This window comes from Macaca nemestrina, chromosome 10 (assembly GCF_043159975.1).
Source record: "Macaca nemestrina isolate mMacNem1 chromosome 10, mMacNem.hap1, whole genome shotgun sequence".
Taxonomy (NCBI): domain Eukaryota; kingdom Metazoa; phylum Chordata; class Mammalia; order Primates; family Cercopithecidae; genus Macaca; species Macaca nemestrina.
The window spans coordinates 70,980,090-70,998,134 of record NC_092134.1 but is presented as its reverse complement, the minus strand read 5'-3'; the positions used below and the strand labels follow the sequence as shown (position 1 = coordinate 70,998,134).

General features: G+C 37.3%; 1 protein-coding gene across 14 annotated transcripts in view; it reads left to right on the top strand.

Moving 5' to 3' along the window:
- The window catches only part of LOC105474041 (ubiquitin specific peptidase 15), a 146,379-nt gene that overhangs the window by 28,131 nt on the left and 100,203 nt on the right, over window positions 1-18,045 (top strand). For 10 of the 14 annotated variants that reach the window (XR_011609077.1, XR_011609078.1, XR_011609076.1 and 7 more), the window contains exons 2-3: window positions 5,981-6,108; window positions 13,891-14,021. Coding sequence is in view for 10 of the 14 variants with exons in the window: in XM_011728353.3 (XP_011726655.1) it covers window positions 5,981-6,108; window positions 13,891-14,021 (259 nt within the window). In the remaining 4 variants the exon portion in view is untranslated. Of the gene's footprint in view, window positions 1-5,980; window positions 6,109-13,890; window positions 14,022-15,245; window positions 15,934-17,038; window positions 17,179-18,045 lie in introns of those variants that run through there. The other 4 variants (XR_011609079.1, XM_024790447.2, XM_024790449.2 and 1 more) reach the window with 4 other exon arrangements.

Sequence of the window (18,045 nt, the reverse complement as noted above, 5' to 3'; positions counted from 1 at the left end):
GTATGAGTTATTTTAACATTATTGATTCTTCTGATCCATCAGCATGGGATGTTGTTCCACTTATTTGTGTCATCTGCAGTATCTTTCATCATTGTTTTGTAGTTTTCCTTATAGAGGTCTTTCACCTCCTTGATTACATGTATTCCTTGGTATTTTACTTTTTTTTTTTTTTTTGGTAGCTTTGGTAAATGAAACTGACTTTGATTTGGTTCTCAGCTTGATTGTTAGTAGTGTATAAAATTGCTTCTGGTTTTTGTAAGTTGATTTTGTATGCTGAAACTTTACTAGTTTGTTTCTTAAAGACATCTTCGTGGAATCTTTAGGGTTATCTAGGTATAAGATGATATTGTCAGCAAACAGATAACTTGACTTCCTCTTTTCCAACTTGAATGACTTCTCTTTCCTGTTTTCTGGCTGTGACTTTTAGTACTATATTGAATTGGAGTGTGTAAGTGGGCATTTTTGTCTTGTTCTCATTTTTAGTGGGAATGCTTTCAACTTTTCTCCATTCGTATGATATTGGTTGTAGTTTTGTTGTATGTGACTTTTATTATTTTGAGATACGTTCCTTCTGTGCCTACTTTGTTGCTGGTATTCATGAGATGTTGAATTTTACCAGCTACTATTTTTGCATCTATTGAGATTATTATATGGTTTTTGTTTTTAATTTTGTTTGTGGTGAGTTGCATTTATTGATTTGCATATGTTGAACTTTCCTCGCATGCCTGGAGTAAAACCCACATGATCATGGGGTATTATCTTTTTGAACACTGTTGTATTCAATTTGCTAATATTTCGTTGAGGAATTTTGCATCTGTATTCATCAGAAGATATTGGTCTGTAGTTTTCTTTATTTGTTGAGTCCTTGTTTGACTTTGGTATCAGGTTGACACTGGCCTTGTAGAATTAGAAAGGGAAGATTCCCTCTACTATTTTGGAACAGTTTCAGTGGGATTGATACAAGTTCTTTTTATGTCTGGTAGTATTCAGCTCTGAATAGGTCCTGTCCTGAGCTTGTTGTTGTTGTTGTTGTTGTTGTTGTTGTTGTTGTTGTTGTTAGACTTTCATCTTACTGATTTAATCTTAGTACTCATTATTGGTCTCTTCAGGGTTTCCAGTTCTTTCTGGTTCTATACAATCGGGAGGTTGTATGTTTCCAGGAGTTTACCCACTTCCTCTAGGTTTTCTAGTTTGTGTATGTAGAGATGCTCATAGTAGTCTCTGATGACCTTTTGTGTTTCTGCAGTATCAGTTACAATCTTTTCTTTTTTATTTCTGATTGTGTTTATTTGAATCTTCTCTCTTCTTGGTTAATCTACCTAGCAGTCTATCTGTTTTCTCTTTTCAAATAACTTTTCATTTCATTGATCTTTTTGTGCTGTATTTTTTATCTCAGTGTCACTTACTTTTCCTCTGATCTTTATGTCTTTTCTTCTGTCAACTTTGGGTTTAGTTCTTGTTTTTCTGTTTCATTGGGTGTGACATTTCGGTTTTTGATTTGTGTGGTTTTTTTATTATTGTTTTGTTTTGTTTTTTAGACAATATAAACTTTCCTCTTAGCACTGCTTTTGCTGTATCCCAGAGGTTTGGTATGTTGTATCTCCTTTTTCATTCATTTAAACATTTTTTAAAATTTTCATCTTAATTTTGTTGTTGACCCAAAGATCATTCAGGAACATGTTACTGAATTTCCATGTCTTTGTATAGCTTCAAGAATTCCCCCTTGGGAATGATTTCTAGCTTTATTTCACTGTGTTTAAGAAGATACTTGATATTATTTCAATTTAAAAAAAATTTTTTAAGACTTGTTTTGTGGCATACCATATGGCCTATTTTGGAGAATGTTTCATGCATGATGAAAAGAATGTATATTCTGCTATTTGGGGGTAGAATGTTCTGCAAATGTCTGCCAAAAAGATTTAGTTTAGAATCCAATTTAATTCTGGTGTTTCTTTGTTGGTTTTGTGTCCTGATGATCTGTCTAGTGCTGTCAGTGGAATATGGAAGTCCCCCACTATTATTGTATTGCTATTTATATCTTTTCTTAGGTCTTATTTTATGAATCTGAGTTTTGGTCCTCTGGTGTTGGGTACATATATATTTAGGATTGTTATATCTTTCTATTGAATTGATCCCTTTATCATTATAATGACTTTGTATTTTTTTACTGTTTCTGATTTAAAGTCAGCTTTATCTGATCTAAGTATAGCTACTCCTACTTGTTTTTGGTTTCCGTTTACATGGAGTATCTTTTTGCACCCCTTTCTTCAGTCTGTAAGTTTCTTTACCACTAAAGTGAGTTTTTATTGTTAGCAGCATAGAGTTAGATCTTGTTTTCTAAATTCATCCTGCCAATCTTTTATCTTTTAAGTAGAGCATTTAACCCATTTGTGTTTGAGGTAAATATTGATATGTGAGATTTTATTCCTGTAGTAATGTTAATTGTTATCACATTGCTTTGTAGTTTCATTGGTGTAATTATTTTACAAGATCTGTGGATTTTTTACTTTATTACGTTTTTATGATGGCAAGTATTGACCCTTCATTTCCAGGTTTGACCTCCCCTGATCATTTTTGTAGAGCCAGTCTAGTGGTGACAGATTCCCTCAATGATTGTTTTTCTAGGAAAGACTTTATATCTCCTTTATTCCTAAAGCTTTTTCTAGCAGGATACAAATTTTCAGGTTGACAGTTTTTTTTTTTTTTTTTCTTTAAGCCTATTTTGAAAATAGAATCCCAGTCTCTTCTGACTTGTAAGTCATCTGCCAGGAAGTCTGCTGTTAGTCCGATGGAGTTTCCTTTGTAGGTGACCAAATGCTTTTCTCTTACTGAGACCTGACACAGTCTGATGACTCTTTGTCATGGTGAGGCCCTTCTTGTAATGTATTTTTCTGGATTTCATTGAGCCTGTTATTCTGGATGTCTAGATCACTTGCTGGACAAGAGAAGTTGGCTTTCCAAACTTTTTGCTTTCTTTTCTTTTCTTTCTCAAGAATACCTAAAATTCCTAGGTCCAGACGTTTTAAGTCTCCTACTTCTCGAAGCCTTTGTTCATCTTTAGCATTCTTTTTTCTTCTTCAAAAGACCTATCTTTAATATCTGAGATTGTTTCTTCTCCTTGATCTAGTGTATTGTTGAAGCGTTCATCTGTAGGATTTTGTAAATCCTTCAGTGAATTTTTTATTTCCAAAAGATTTCATTTATATCCTTAATTGATTTTCTGTTTCTTTGTGTTGGTTTTTCACATTTTCTGTGAATCTCATTGAGCTTCCCTAAAAATCAATATTGTGAATTATTTAGCATTTCAGTAATGTTGAATAGGATTTATTGCTAGAGAGTTAGTGTGATCCTTTGAGAGTGTTGTAACACCCTGTTTTTTCAGACTTCCAGAATTACTATACTGGTTCTTTCTCATCTGGAAAAACTCATTTCTCAGTTTGAATTAATTTTTCTATGGGCAAGACTGTTTTCCTTTGAGGATGTGACTATAATGTATGTTGAATAGGGTCATTTGGCTTTGCTTCTGGGTGCTTTTAGTGGCAAAGACTCTGTATGAATTTCCTGGTTTTAGATAGCCTTTGTTTGGTGGCTTTCTCAAACATCAGGTGTGATAGTGGTATACTTGGCATGTGAGCAGGCTCACAGCCTCCTGTAGAGCCAGAGTAGCAGAGGTCTCAAGAAGCTTATCTTGTTCCCAAGTTGTGTGCATTTATGGTAGCAGATTTGTATTGGGTTGTGCAGTTCATCCTCCAGGCCAGTAGTAGCATTTGCAGGTATGAGTCAGCATCAGTGGTAACAGTGGGGTTTACGCTTGACCTGTGTTTGCCAGGGAAAGCTCAGATATTCTGATGACTGGCGGAAGCGCCAGCCCTGACGAGGGTGGCAGGAGAGAGGGGAGTCATCGGGCCACTGGTAAAATACCCTGAGGTCTTTTGTGGAGGGAGGTGGGGGGTGTAGGCCGGGGTGATGAGCTGTGTTAGCACCCTGGCCTCAGCCGGCGGGAATGTGCTGTTTCCCTCTCACATTCCTGTTCTGGTGCTCAGGTTGTTCAGTTCTCTTAGACACTGCCGTTTATTTCCAAGCTGCAGTGTAGCCTAGAACTGAAGGAGATGCTAGCCCCATGGCTTGACACTACACTTCTGTGCTGTCTGGAAATGGGTGCCATGCAGACTCTGCTCCCCATGGCAGGACCCCTGAAACTCTGCAGAGAGTGGGAGAGGACCCACCTTTCTCATGAACCTGGGCCCAGAGGCCACTGCCAGTGGAGCTGCAGTTGCCCCTCACAGCTTCACATAGCCTGCCCTCTGGTTTCTTGTGCCAGCTTCCTATGCGAGCAGCAGTGACTGTGTCTGCAACAGTGGGTGGAGGGGGAGGAGAAGTCCCCTTCTTTATGTTTGGGCTCAAGCACAGGGGCCACTTGGCCAATGGTACGGGACCTTACTCCTCACTTGCAGTGCTGAGCAGAGTTTGTGTCTCTGTGTCTCTGCCAGGAGAAGGCATTCACTTGCAACCCCAAGCAGGGAGCTCTTGGGGGGCTCTGGAAAATGCATGTTTTGGTTTCCTTTGTCCCAGGGGCTGTCCCTTTGGTGCACTGCACTTTTCCTTCCCTTAAAAGTAGCACTCCTTGAGGGATCGATTATTGGGAACCTTGCAGCACCCCTGGGTCTAAGTAGCACTGTACCACTGCTGCCCGCTGAGTGGGTGCTGGGGAATGTCAGCAAGAGCTCCCAGGATATGGAAGCACAAGGGCTGAGGTTCCCTGGGCAAGATGAAGTCCCCTGATGGATGTGCTCTGACAATGATGCCTTGCCACAGACGCTCGAGTCTAGGGGGGTGGGAAGGTGAGCAACCCAGCGTGAGCTTGCAGTCTGGTGTAACACCCTCAAGAAATCCCTACCCTTACCACTGTCTGGGTTTGTGAGAGCAGAGGAGCTCTCCCATAGATCACATACTAGCAGTCCGCCACAGGAATGAGGGATCCCAAACACTCTTGCTTACCCTTTTCCATGCAACACCAAGTCCCTTAGGGCTCCCAGCAACTGTTTTTTGGCCGCTCACTTCCTTCTTTTTCTATGTCTAAATTTTTTCCTGTGATTTTTGTGTACTAGTATTCTCTCTTTGATATTCTGTTAGAGCTGTGATTATGTGTTTGTAATTTTGGTTCTTTTTTCTTTTTTGAGACTGAGTCTCACTCTTTCGCCCAGCCTGGAATGCAGTAGTACGATCTCGGCTCACTGCAACCTCTGCCTCCCAGGTGCAAGCAGTTCTCCTGCCTCAGCCTCCTGAGTAGCTGGGATTACAGGCACCTGCCACCATGCCTGGCCAATTTTTGTATTTTAGGTAGAGACGGGATTTCACCATGTTGGCCAGGCTGATCTTGAACTCCTGACCTCAACTGATCCACCCGCGTCAGCCATCCAACACGCTGGGATTGCAGGCGTGAACCACCGCACTCGGCCGTAATTTTGGTTCTTTTTTCTGAAGAGAACTGGAAATTGATGTCTCTAGTCAGCCATCTTGAACCTCTCTCTGATTATAATTATTATAATTAACCTTGCAACCCTTGATGACTGGTTTCCTTTACCTCCAAAACACATAATAAAGTACATAAAATTATTTGCAAGTTTCTTGTAAAAGAACCATTTTTTTATTTACCATTTTGCATTTTTAAATTTATTTTGACAGATTCTTATGATTATTTGCATATTTATTTAATTGAGAAGCATTTTCTTGAATACTTATATTTGTATTTTTATATCAATATTTGTCATCAAGTAGTATATGTTTGTAGAACAATAGGAGTAATACTTTATACGAATGAAGTCTTGTCTTTCTAATACTAAGTGGCATTACAGTTATTTTCAATAATCCTTTGAAGTAGATGTCTTTTAATATAAAAGGAAATATCAAAAATTGATGGCTCGTCTACTGTTCCTGTATTTTCAGGTGTTTTCCTTAACCAATTTCTTTTATTTTCTAGGTACCTAGTCGATAGTCGCTGGTTCAAACAGTGGAAAAAATATGTTGGCTTTGACAGCTGGGACAAATACCAGATGGGAGATCAAAATGTGTATCCTGGACCCATTGATAACTCTGGACTTCTCAAAGGTCATTATTTTCTTCCTTCAGTCAAGTTGTAAATGTGTTAAATTTCATTATGTAAATGTCAGTTGAGTATGGAAAATGTTAGTGTAAATAAGTTGATAAATTAGAAATATCTTTGCATTACAGATTTGACCTAATGAACTTATTATTCTAATTCGTTATTTAAAATTTTATAGTTATTATTCTGTATGACAGGTTTTGTTTTTTATTTATGATGTAATAAGGCTTTATTGTTGTTTAAACTCTTAAATGAAGAATGTGATTTCTTCATTTAAAGATTTCATTATTAAGTAATCATTATTTAATGATTATTATTAAGTAATAAGACTTATTAAATAATAATTAAAGACTGATTATTTTGAGAAATGCTGTGTCACATATTGTTTTTCCTAGAGGACATGTGACATTTTTTAAAATTTGAAGAATAATCATATATGCTTGCATTCTTAAATTTTTGCATTAGCTTTCTACAATGCTCACTACTTGCCAGTCCACTTCTATATACCTCTTACTATGGGTAAAGGGGACAAACCGTAAGTATCAGAACTTCCATTTCTAACAGTGGTTCTCAAAACACTGGATATCAGGCAGCGGAAAACAGTGATCCTTGAGAGATGGGAAACAAAATAGATAAGCCCTCCGACTGCCTTCTGTTTACTGCATTCAAAGAGTTTCCAAGACACAACATGGGAAGATGAAACCCATGCAGACCCTTGCGATCTCCCTTAGTTGAGGAAACAGAGTTTGCAGTCCGGGAAAACCAAGCCTACAAGAATCCAGGAAAATACCAGAAAGTAGTGAGTAGCTCAGAGAGAGAGACCTAGACCCTCCATAGGGTTACTCTTAAGTCTTCAACTATTAATCAGCACTTTGCATGTGAGAGAACTTTTCAAGGCCAGACGAGGTACCACTGAAAAGAAGGAACAATCATCGAGGCTAATATAGGATTGGGAATCATTTGTGTTCTCAGCAGCCAGAGTGGAAAACCACATAATTTACGGAATAGACTTCTGAGAACAGTTTTACTTATATAATAGGGTGAAATTATCTTTTTCCTGCTCTGCTAGCCTGAAAGCATCAAACTATTTCCAATTAACTGCATTTCAGAATAAAACTTGAGTATTTATAAGAATACAAAAATATCCAGCATACAAAAGTGTGAAATTTATAATGGCTTGGATCTGACCAAATATTACCTGGCATGTGAAGAAGCAGGAAAATATGATCAATAATGACAAGCAGTGTTGATCTTAAAAACAAATCTCCCCCACAAGACATGGACAAGACATGGAAAAATTTAATAAAGAACAGATGAGACAAATACAAAATTAAAAGTTGCTAGATTGAAACCCAGCTCTATGAATAATCACATTAAATGTAAACACCTCAACTAAAGGCAGTGGTGGTGAGATTAGATTAAAAAGTTAAGAACCAGCTATCAACTGCCTACAAGAAACTCACTTTAAATGTAAGGACACAGATAGATTACAGGAAAGATATGGAAAAAGATAACACCAGGCTGTGGTAAGCAAGACTAATCCCCAGTGATCCTCACTCTTATGTAATACTCTCTTCTTTGAGTGTAGGTGAAACTTGTAAATAGGATGAAGACATCACTCCTATGATTATGTTATGTGGCAAAAGGAGACTCTCCTGGTGAACGTAATCTAATCACACATACCCTTTAAAAGCAGAGAGTTTCTCTGGCTGGTGGCAAAAGAATTCAGAGATGCATGAAAGAGAGCCAACATGTCATTGCTGGTTTGAAGTTGGAAGGAATTGTGTGAGATGCAAGGCAGGCAGCATCTAGGAACAGAGAGAGGCCTCAGGTTGACAGCCAGCTAGGAAACGGGAACCTCAGACTCACAACCATGGGTAACTGAATTCTGCCAACAACCTGAATGGGCTTGGAAGCAGATTCTCCCTCAGACCTTCAGATAAGAGCCCAGTAGGGGTGATATCTTGACTTCAGCCTTGTAGAACCCTAAGCACAAATCCATTTGGGCCCTCCTGAACTACTGACCCACAGAACTGTGAACTAATAGCGGTAATGTTTAAGCCGCTATGGTAATTCATTATGCAACAGTGGAAAACTAATACACTTGCTAACACTATTTTTTAAAAAGTTGGAGACATTAAGTTTCAGAATAAAGAAAATTATTAGGGATAGGTCACTTTATAATGACTAATGGGATGGGATAGTTCATCAAGAGAATATAGTAATCCTAAATATATACCTACCTAATGGCATAACTTGAAAATATGTGAAGAAGAGTGATGTCAGCAGGATGATAGGATAGAAAGTCCCAGCCCCCAATCCCCAACAGAAACACTGAAGTAACAGTGGTCCAAACTATCTTTGTGAGAAACCCAAGATCCAGTTAAGAATTTGCAGTATTCCAGATGAGCACAAAACTGAGAACAACAATATTGAAATGGGTAAGAACAATTTTATTTTGCCCCCATCAGCCCCTCCTCCAAGGAGACTTAGCTTAGTCTCAAGAGAGATTGTCTCAGATCAGGACCTCTCCCTTCGGGCGAAAGAGAGAGATCTTGTGTTTAATTTTCCAGCCCTTCAGTGTACTACCCAACAGGCCAGTTTGTTTAAAACATTTTTATCACCTTACACAGAGTGCTGATGGAACCAGCATAGTTCTGATGCCTGGGGGCAGTTAACAGAGGAAAAGGGGTAGGTGGTTGCTGCAGCTGGAAGGCTCTCAGAAATTGAGAGAAGGCTAAGAACCTGAGGCTTCTCTCCCAGGAAGGAAGGAGAGGAGTGGAGGCATCCTACACTGCCCATGCCTTTCAGTGTGCTGCCTGAGGGGCCAGTTTCTGTCATGCCTCATTGTACCAGAGAGCTGACATAGTTCAAATAACTGGGGGAAATTAAGAACAAAAGAAAAGGGATAGGTGGCTTGCTGCAGCTGCCACAACCCTGTAATATTGGGAGGAGGCATAGAACCTGAGACTTGTCTCCTAGGGAAGAAGAAAAGGAGTGGAGTGTACCTCCAGTGTTCCAGTCTTTCAGGGTACTGCTTGAAGGCCTGATTGCTGTCTTACCTTAGCCAGTGTGCTAATGGAACTGGCAGAGTTTGGTGGGGGCAGATAGGAACAAAAGAAAAGGGGCAAGTGGCTTGCTGCACTCAGCACAGCTCTACAAGATTTGAGAAGGCAGAGAACTCAAGGTTTCTTTACAAGGAAAAGGGAGACAAGCGGGATGTACCTCTAATGTTCTGGTCTGTGGTATGATGTAGTAAGATACCAGAAGGAGGAAGAGGTTATGGGCTCCTGAAAAAAAAGAAAAAAGTCAATAAATCCTTCTAATTAGGAATCTGCATGCACAAGTACAGAAAAGACATACCCACAAAAAAAAGTTTGAGATGTTCTCAGAATCTCTAGCCAGCTGATGGGTGGAAGTGAAGCTATTTGCCTTTCAAAGCCAGTTCATAAAGACTGGGAGAGGTGGCTGTTTCTTCAGTTGCACAAACACCTGTGCAAAGCTAGGAGAACTCAATCAGAGAAACAAGACACAAAGAAACAAAATCTCCAGAAACTGACCCTAAAGAAATAGAGATGAATTGCCTGACAGAGAATTCAAAATAATTGTCTTACAAAGCTCACTGAGTTACAAGAAGACATAGACAACTTAACAAAACCAGAAAAATAAAAATTCACAAAATATCAACAAGGAGCTAAAAATTATGAAGAACCAAACAAATTTTGGAATACAATAACTGAAAAATTCACTAGAGGTCTTCAACAGCAGACTTGATCAAGTAGAATTGGCAAACTTGTAGACAGATCATTTGAAATTATCCAATCAAAGGAATAAAAATAATAAAAAACAGTAAAGGAAGTCCAAGTGACTTCTGGAACACCATCAAATGAACCAATTTGTGTGTATGGAAGTTCCAGAAGGAGGAAAGTGAGAGGGGCAGAAAGCATATTTAAAGACATACTGACTGAGGCCAGGCATAGTGGCTCACACCTGTAATCCCAGCACTGTGGGAGGCCAAGGTGGACGGATCACATGAACACAGGAGTTCCAGATCAACTTGGGCAACATGGTGAAACCCTGTCTCTAGAAGAAATACAAAAAAATCCATCCAGTTGTGGTGACTCACGCCTGCAATCCCAGCACTTCGGGAGGCCAAGGCAAGAGGATCACAAGGTCAAGAGATCGAGACCATCCTGTCCAACATGGTGAAACCCCATCTCTACTAAAAATACAAAAAAATTAGCTGGGTGTGGTGGCATGCACTTGTAGTCCCAGCTACTCAGGAGACTGAGGCAGGAGAATCACTTGAACCTGGGAGGCAGAGGTTCAGTGAGCTGAGATCGTGCCACTGCATTCCAGCCTGGCAACAGAGCAAGACTCCATCTCAAAAAATAAAATAATCTGTGGGTGGTGGCATACACCTGTAGTCCTAGTACTGTGGAGGCTGAGGTGAGAGGATTGCTTCAGCTTGGGAGACGGAAGTTGTAGTGAGCTGAGATCACACCACTGCACTCCAGCATGGGTGACAGAGTAAGACCCTGTCTTGAAGAAGGAAAAAAAAAAAAGAATGAAATAATGACTGAAACTTCCTAAAACTGGGAAGGGAAATTGGACATCTACATTCACGAAGCCCAAAGAATTGAACAACACTGTTAATCAACTTGACCTAATTGAATTTTGTAAAACATTCCTTGTACCCATTAGGAATCACACCCTATCCCTTCTCTGCTGCCACCCCCAGCTCTAGACAACTACTAATCTCCTTTGTCTCTGTGGATTTGCTTATTCTGGACATCTCATGTAAGTGGAATCATACAATATGTGTGGGTTTTTTGCTTTTTTTTTTTTTTATTTTTTGAGATAGAGTCTCACTCTGTTGCCCAAACTAGAATGCAGTGGTGCAATCTCAGCTCACTGCAACCCCCACATCCCAGGTTCTAGCGATTCTCCTACCTCAGCCTCCCAAGTAGCTAGGATTACAGGTGCGTGCCACCACACCTGGCTGATCTTTGTATTTTTAGTAGAAACAGGGTCTCACCATGTTGGCCAGGCTGGTCTCGAACTCCTGACCTTAGGTGATCCACCCGCCTCGGTCCCCGAAAGTACTGGGATTACAGGTGTTAGCCACTGCGCCCAGCCCAATACATGTTCTTTTATGTTTATCTTCTTTTACTTAGGACAGCAGAATGTTTTCATGTTTTATCCATGTTGTTGCATGAATCAGTACTTAATTTCTTTTTGTAGATGAATGATATCTACTGAATGGTAGCACAGCTTTGGACATTTGAGTTGTTTTCACTTTTTGGCTCTTGTGAGTATTGTTGCTACAAACATTCTTGTAAAAGTTTTTGGGTAGGTGTGTTTTCCTTTCTAATAGGTAGATACCTAGACATGAAATTGTTGGGTCTTTTTAAACTTCATTGTTTTACTATTTTAGGAACTATTAGACTGTTTTTCCAAGGTCGTTGCATCATTTTACATTGTTGCTGGTAGTGTGTGAGAATTTATTGCTCCACATTATTGCCAACACTTGTTCTTGTCTGTCCTTTTTATTACAGCCGTTCTTGTAGGTGTGAAGTGGTATCTCATTGTGATTTTTGACTTGCATTTCCCTGGTGATTAATGACGATAAGTTCTTTGTTTTGTGCTTGTTATATATCTTTTTTAGTGAAATATCTATTCAGATCCTGTGCCCACTTTTAGTAGAGTTGTTTGTCTTTTTATTGTTGTATTTTCAGAGTTTGTTATTTATTTAGGATGCTAGACCCTTATCAAATGTATGATTTGCAAAAATTGTTTCTTATTCTGTGGCCTTTTTATTTTCTTGATGGTGACCTTTGAAGCACATAAGTTTTTTAATTTTAAGTCCAATTTGACTTTTTTTCCCTTTGTTGCTTGTGCTTTTGGTGTCAGAAAGCATTGCTGAAACCAAGTTTGCAAAGATTTATGTAACATTTATACTTACATTTTATTCTAAGAGTTTTATAGTTTTGGCTGTTACATTTACACCATTGGTCTACTTTAAGTTAATTTTGTATATGGTGTACGGTAGTGTTGTAACTTCATTCTTTTGCATGTGGATATTGAGTTGTCCAGTAGGCTTTTTCATAGAAATGGATAAGCTGATCCAAAAATTAATGTGGAAATTCAAATGACAGAATGGCCGAAACAACTTTGAATTCTCAAATAAAATCATACAGGTTAACACTATTTGATTTCAATCCTTATTTTAAAACTATAATAATAAATATAGTTGATATTGACATAAAGACAAATACATCAATTGACCAGATTAGAGAATCCGGAAATAGATCTTCACATATATAGTCATTTTATCCATATGACCAATTGTATACAAATGATCACACAGTGTTATTTGTAATAGAAAAAGTTGTGAACAACTCAAATGCCCATCAACACCTGAATGGATAAACAAAATGTAGCATATCCATACAATGAATTCCCACTCAGCAATTAAAAGAAATTAAGATATATAAAAACATGGATATATCTCAAAATAATTACATGGCATGAACGAAGCCAAACAAAAAAGTGGACATACTATTTTTATGTAAGACTCTAGAAACTGCAAATTTGTCTATAGTAACAGAAAGCAGGTACTGTTTTCATGTACAAGTCTAGAAAATGCAAAGTAGACTGTAGTTGCAAAACACAAAATAAGTAACATTCTCTTAATCCCTCAGGTTTTTTCCTGCTTCTTGATTTATATTGTTATATCTTACTGAATATAGTGTGTTCTCATTGTTGAAATGCTACCAAGAACAATTTTGCTTTCCATATCTGTTAATTAAGACTAACTTAGGACAAGAAAAATATCCGTTAAGTTGGATCTATAACTCAATGAGATATTTCTGTTCCTCTTTCTGCATTTTAAAAATTCAGATGAACAGATAACAAGTCTCAGGTTAGGACTGTGATGTAGGTATGGTTCCAGAAATTTCTTCTAGATCTGTGGCCTGTCTTGTACTAAATTTTTTTTAGTCTAACTAGAAATTTGAAAGTGGATTGTGAATTAGAACCACATCTGAAGAATTACCTCCATTTTAGATCTTGGGAGAAATCCAGATTGTGGGCCTTCTGGAATAATGAAATGGTTCACAAGATGTCCATTTGTGATTTCTGTCATGGTTCCTAGCCCATGTGTCGTGACGTCATTGTAAAAGGTTGTTGATTTGCTTCTGAATTTCCTACAAAGGCTGATGCTAGAATGAATATTGTTACCATGTGAGGGATCTCTGCTACTCAAAATATGTGGGAAACACTCTTTTGTCAAGTTTCTTGACTTAACAGTTACTCCATAGTATTTTTTAAAGAACCTAATAAAAGAATTATGTTCTTAAATACTGCTTTTTGATTTATGGTACAAACTGAAAGTTTTAAAACAGTAGTTTATTTTGAAATATGTATGGCAAGCTTGTCCAACCTGCAGCCCATGAGCTGCATGCGGCCCAGGATAGCTTTGAATGCAGCCAAACACATTTTTGTAAACTTCCTTAAAACATTATGAGATTTTTTTTTTTTTTTTTTTTTTTTAGCTCATCAGCTATTGTTAGTGTTACAGTTCTTCCAATATGGCCCAGGGAAGCCCAACAGTTGGACACCCCTGACGTAAGGGAGCTGAATCGCTTTAGAGCTTAAAACTTGTTTTAAATACTTAAATTAGCCTTCATGAGTTTAATTTGTAATGTGTCCAACCAAAGTATGTAGAGTTAGACACTATTGTTTCCTTTTATGTATTGAGTTTATTATTATTATTTTTTTTGCAGATGGTGATGCCCAGTCACTTAAGGAACATCTTATTGATGAATTGGATTACATACTGTTGCCAACTGAAGGTTGGAATAAACTTGTCAGCTGGTACACATTGATGGAAGGTCAAGAGCCAATAGCACGAAAGGTACATTTTAATAATGACTGACTATAAATATTATTTTTCTTGATTAGTTCACATTTTATTATTAATTCAATGAATTGTGAAGTCTTATCACTTATCTTAGAGAAAAAGTCAGCAAAATTACCATACACTGTGTTATAATAATGGCAAGTAACATGTTAAGAGGGTATACTTATGCTAGCCACTATTGTAAGTACGTATTATTGATTAATCGTCTATATAGAGAGAGAAACTCTATAAGGTAAGTAGTAATATCCCCATTTTACAAATGGGAAATGAGGATAAAAACTTAGGATCTAGTTATTTTAGAAAGTCATATCAGGATACAGACTTTGGCAACTTGACGCCGTTTTCTGTGCGGCACTGTTTTTGATAAAACAATTAGAAAACAATGAAGAAACTAAAAGTTGAAGCAATGTTTTTTGGAACATAAAAATTTTTTAAACTTGAAAATGTAGATTTTTTTCATATCCTTTAATATTTTAAAATTATAGTCTAGAAACATTGAGAATAACCAATTTTCTTTGTTTTAGTGAACTAAAAAACAATAAGGGTGTTGCTATAGTAGAATACCAAATATTCAAGGTAAATGAGCGAACCTTACACATGTGTTTGATCATTTATTATGGGAGGGGTGGGAGGCTGAGAAGGGACCAAAATCTCTTGGCATAATTTTATATCTGGTTTGGGGCCCCCTGCACTCCCCCAGTCCCCCACTGCATAGAAATAATTTAAAAATTGGATTAGGTAACATAAAGGTAAAAAAACCTCTAGTAGACCAAACTATATTTGAATTTATTTGGAATTGGTGCTACAAAGTTGCCATATTAACAGTTTGTATTTGTGTATCTATGGTTTTAGGTATATTAGAAGCTAACCTTGGATCTTATTTTCTGAACAGATCTTGAGTGTACCTTTTATTTATTTTTGTTTAGTTTTATTCCTTAGTTTCACTCAGCCATTTCTAAATTAGAATTTCTCTCTTGTAGGAATGCTAGCCTTATAGAGCTGTAAAATGATCAAGTTGCTTTATCTATAGTTGCTGGAGAATTTAGTGTTTTGATCAAAGGATAGCCTATTTAGCTGTAAAACTGTCTAGAATTATTTCATTCCTAGGATAAAGGAAAAATTGTGTCCAAAATATCTTTAAATGTATTAAACTGTATTCCTTTAATCTTAACAATACACTTTTTTTTTTTCTTATGAATGTACCACGTTATACACTAGCAGTCTTCAGTATGGTAAACAGATCAACTGCCAACTTCATTGCCGTTACTCTTTGAAGTATTCCTCACTGAGAGTTCTTGAAACCTCTGTGTAATAACAAAGTAAAATATAATAAAAAATTTCACACAAGTAGAAAGAAAAAACATTTGACAAATCTCTTAGGAGACCACATACTTATTTTTAATAAGATAAATGAAATATATTCAACCTGTAAAATAGTTTGCAAATGTTCATATGCTACATTACATTGCCTGGAGTTGTTATTACAGATGCAATTTCCTACAACATTAAATCTGTAGTAAAATTTAATTAATCACACTTAAATTTGGGAATTTCATTTGCATTTTCACTGTGCCCCACATGACTGATGCGGGTGGAACTCAAAGAAGTAAATAGACCAGCTTATAGTGTCTGAAGCCCAACTTTGAATGTTACCCATCTCTGATTGCATTAAAGAATCTAGGATTGGTGGTTCCCTTAGCTATAATGCAGAAACAAAGTTAAACATCTTCCTGTACCTCAAAGATCTCTAAAATGCGTAATTTATAGTGTCAGCACTCAAAGAATGGACGAAAAGAAAGCAGGGATATAAGCAGAAAATACAATGGAATCAAAATCCAAGAGAAACGGCAGACAATAGAAACAGACCCATAAGACACCAAGGTAATTGAGTTATTAGATTTTAGAATACTGGGCTTATTATGCTCAAAAAAAACAAAAAAGAGAAGTAGGGCGAAACTATTAAAGAAGAAGCAAATAGAATTCTAAAACTAATAATAAGAAAATTTTGTGGATTTAATGTTTAGGAAAAAAATTATTAGACCAAACAGAACTGAAGAGAAAATTTGTAAACTAAATGATTTGTCAGTAGAAAATATAGAGTCTAAAGCTTAGAGAGACAAAAGAATAGAAAATACAGAAAAAAGCTAAGGCATAAATGGAATGCAGTAAATAAGTTTAACATGCATACATGTAGTTGGAATCTTGGAGAGGAAAGAAAGAATGAGTAGAACTAATACGGAGGTAATAGCTGAGAATTTTCCCAAGCTGAGAAAGGTGTCATGCTTTAGATTAAAGAAATGCTATGAATCTGAAACTGAAATAATACAAACAAAACAGTACCCAGTACAAATGTTCAAAAGCAAAGGCAAAAAGATATTTCTAATAATAGCCAGAGAAAAAGACATATTATCTTCAAAATAAGGATAAGACAAAGTAATGATTTCTCAAGAGAAACCATGGAAGCCAGAAAACAGTAGACTTTAATATGTTAAAAGAAAATAACTGCCAATATAGAATTCTGTGACTAAGAAAATAATCCTTCAGGGATGATGGTGAAAAAAGCGATTTTCAAATAAAAACTAATATAATTTGTTACCTGCAGACTTGTACTAAAGGCACTACAAAATAATCTTAAGAAAGGAAGGAAAATTATTCCAGTTGTAAGCTTGGAGATGCAGGAAAACAGTGTAGACTGACAAAATGTAAATGTTGTGAATAAATCTTAAGATGGACTGTTGAAAACATTGATAATAATTTTTATGGAGTTGAAAATGCATGTAAAATTAAACTACGCAATAGTGTTAGCATGTAAGTTAAGATAATATTCTCCACTATGTTCCCCAGTGATCCCCAACTCCTCATATCCATATTCTTGGGCACTCCTCTTCCATGTTGTACTGAGGTTGGTCTGTGTGGCCAATAGCATATAGCAGTACTCATGATACATCGCTTTCAAGATTAGGTTATAAAAAAACACCGCGGCTTACATCTTAGGTGCACATGCACTCTAGCTGTCTCTCTTTCTCATTTCTCACTCGGGGGAATTCAACTGCATATGGCGAGGACACTCAGGCAGCCTATGGAGAGGCCCACATGGTGAGGAACTGAGATCTCTGGCCAATAGAGAGGAACGGAGGCCTGCAACAACCATGTGAGTGACCTTGGAAGTGGATCCTTTAGTTCTAGTTCAGCTTTCAGATGATTGAAACCCCAGCCATACCTTGAGAGCAACCTCATGAGAAACTCTACACCGAATCAACCCAGTTAAGCTGCTCCCAGATTCTTGACCCTCAGAAACATTGTGAGATAATGTTTGCTGTGTTAAGCTGGTAAATTTTGGGGTAATTTATTATGCAGCAATTGATAACTGATACTGATCTTGGTACCTGTAAATAGGTGCTGATACGAAAACTTGAAATGTGGTGTGGCTTTGGAGCTGACAGTGAATAGAAGTTGTCAGAACTTTAAGAGTATCAATGAAAGCTTAAAGGGCCTTAAACAAACTGTTAGTAGATTACTAGACTTTGAGATAGCTGCCAGTGAGAATTTAAAGTGAGGAAGGTCTTATTGGAAACGGATAGAAAGTGGTCTTTGTTACACAGTGGCAGAGTAAGTTTAGCAGCATGTTGCCTGCAGTAAACTGAAAGGTTAAAGGTAGTATTTAACGAAATTAGAGGTCTGCCAAAGTGTTAAAAATACTGCCTAGTTTCTTTTTGTGTTGCTTATAGTCAGATGTGAGAGAAGAGAAATACACTAAAGAAAGAATTGTTCAATAAAACAGAGCCAATATTTACTAGTTTTCAAGATTCATAGCCCCTCCAGATGGCAAACGATGCTAATTCTAAGAAGTGTTTCTGAGACTCAGAGTTCTCGGAAAAAAGTATGATCTAATCTTGCAGCCAAGGGTGTGACTGTAAGTTGCCTCAGAAAAATGAAAGGTCATGCCTCACAGTACTATTCAGACAAAAGGCCCTATAAAGCATTTAAGGGTTAACTTAGAGGTTGTCCTGTCATTAGT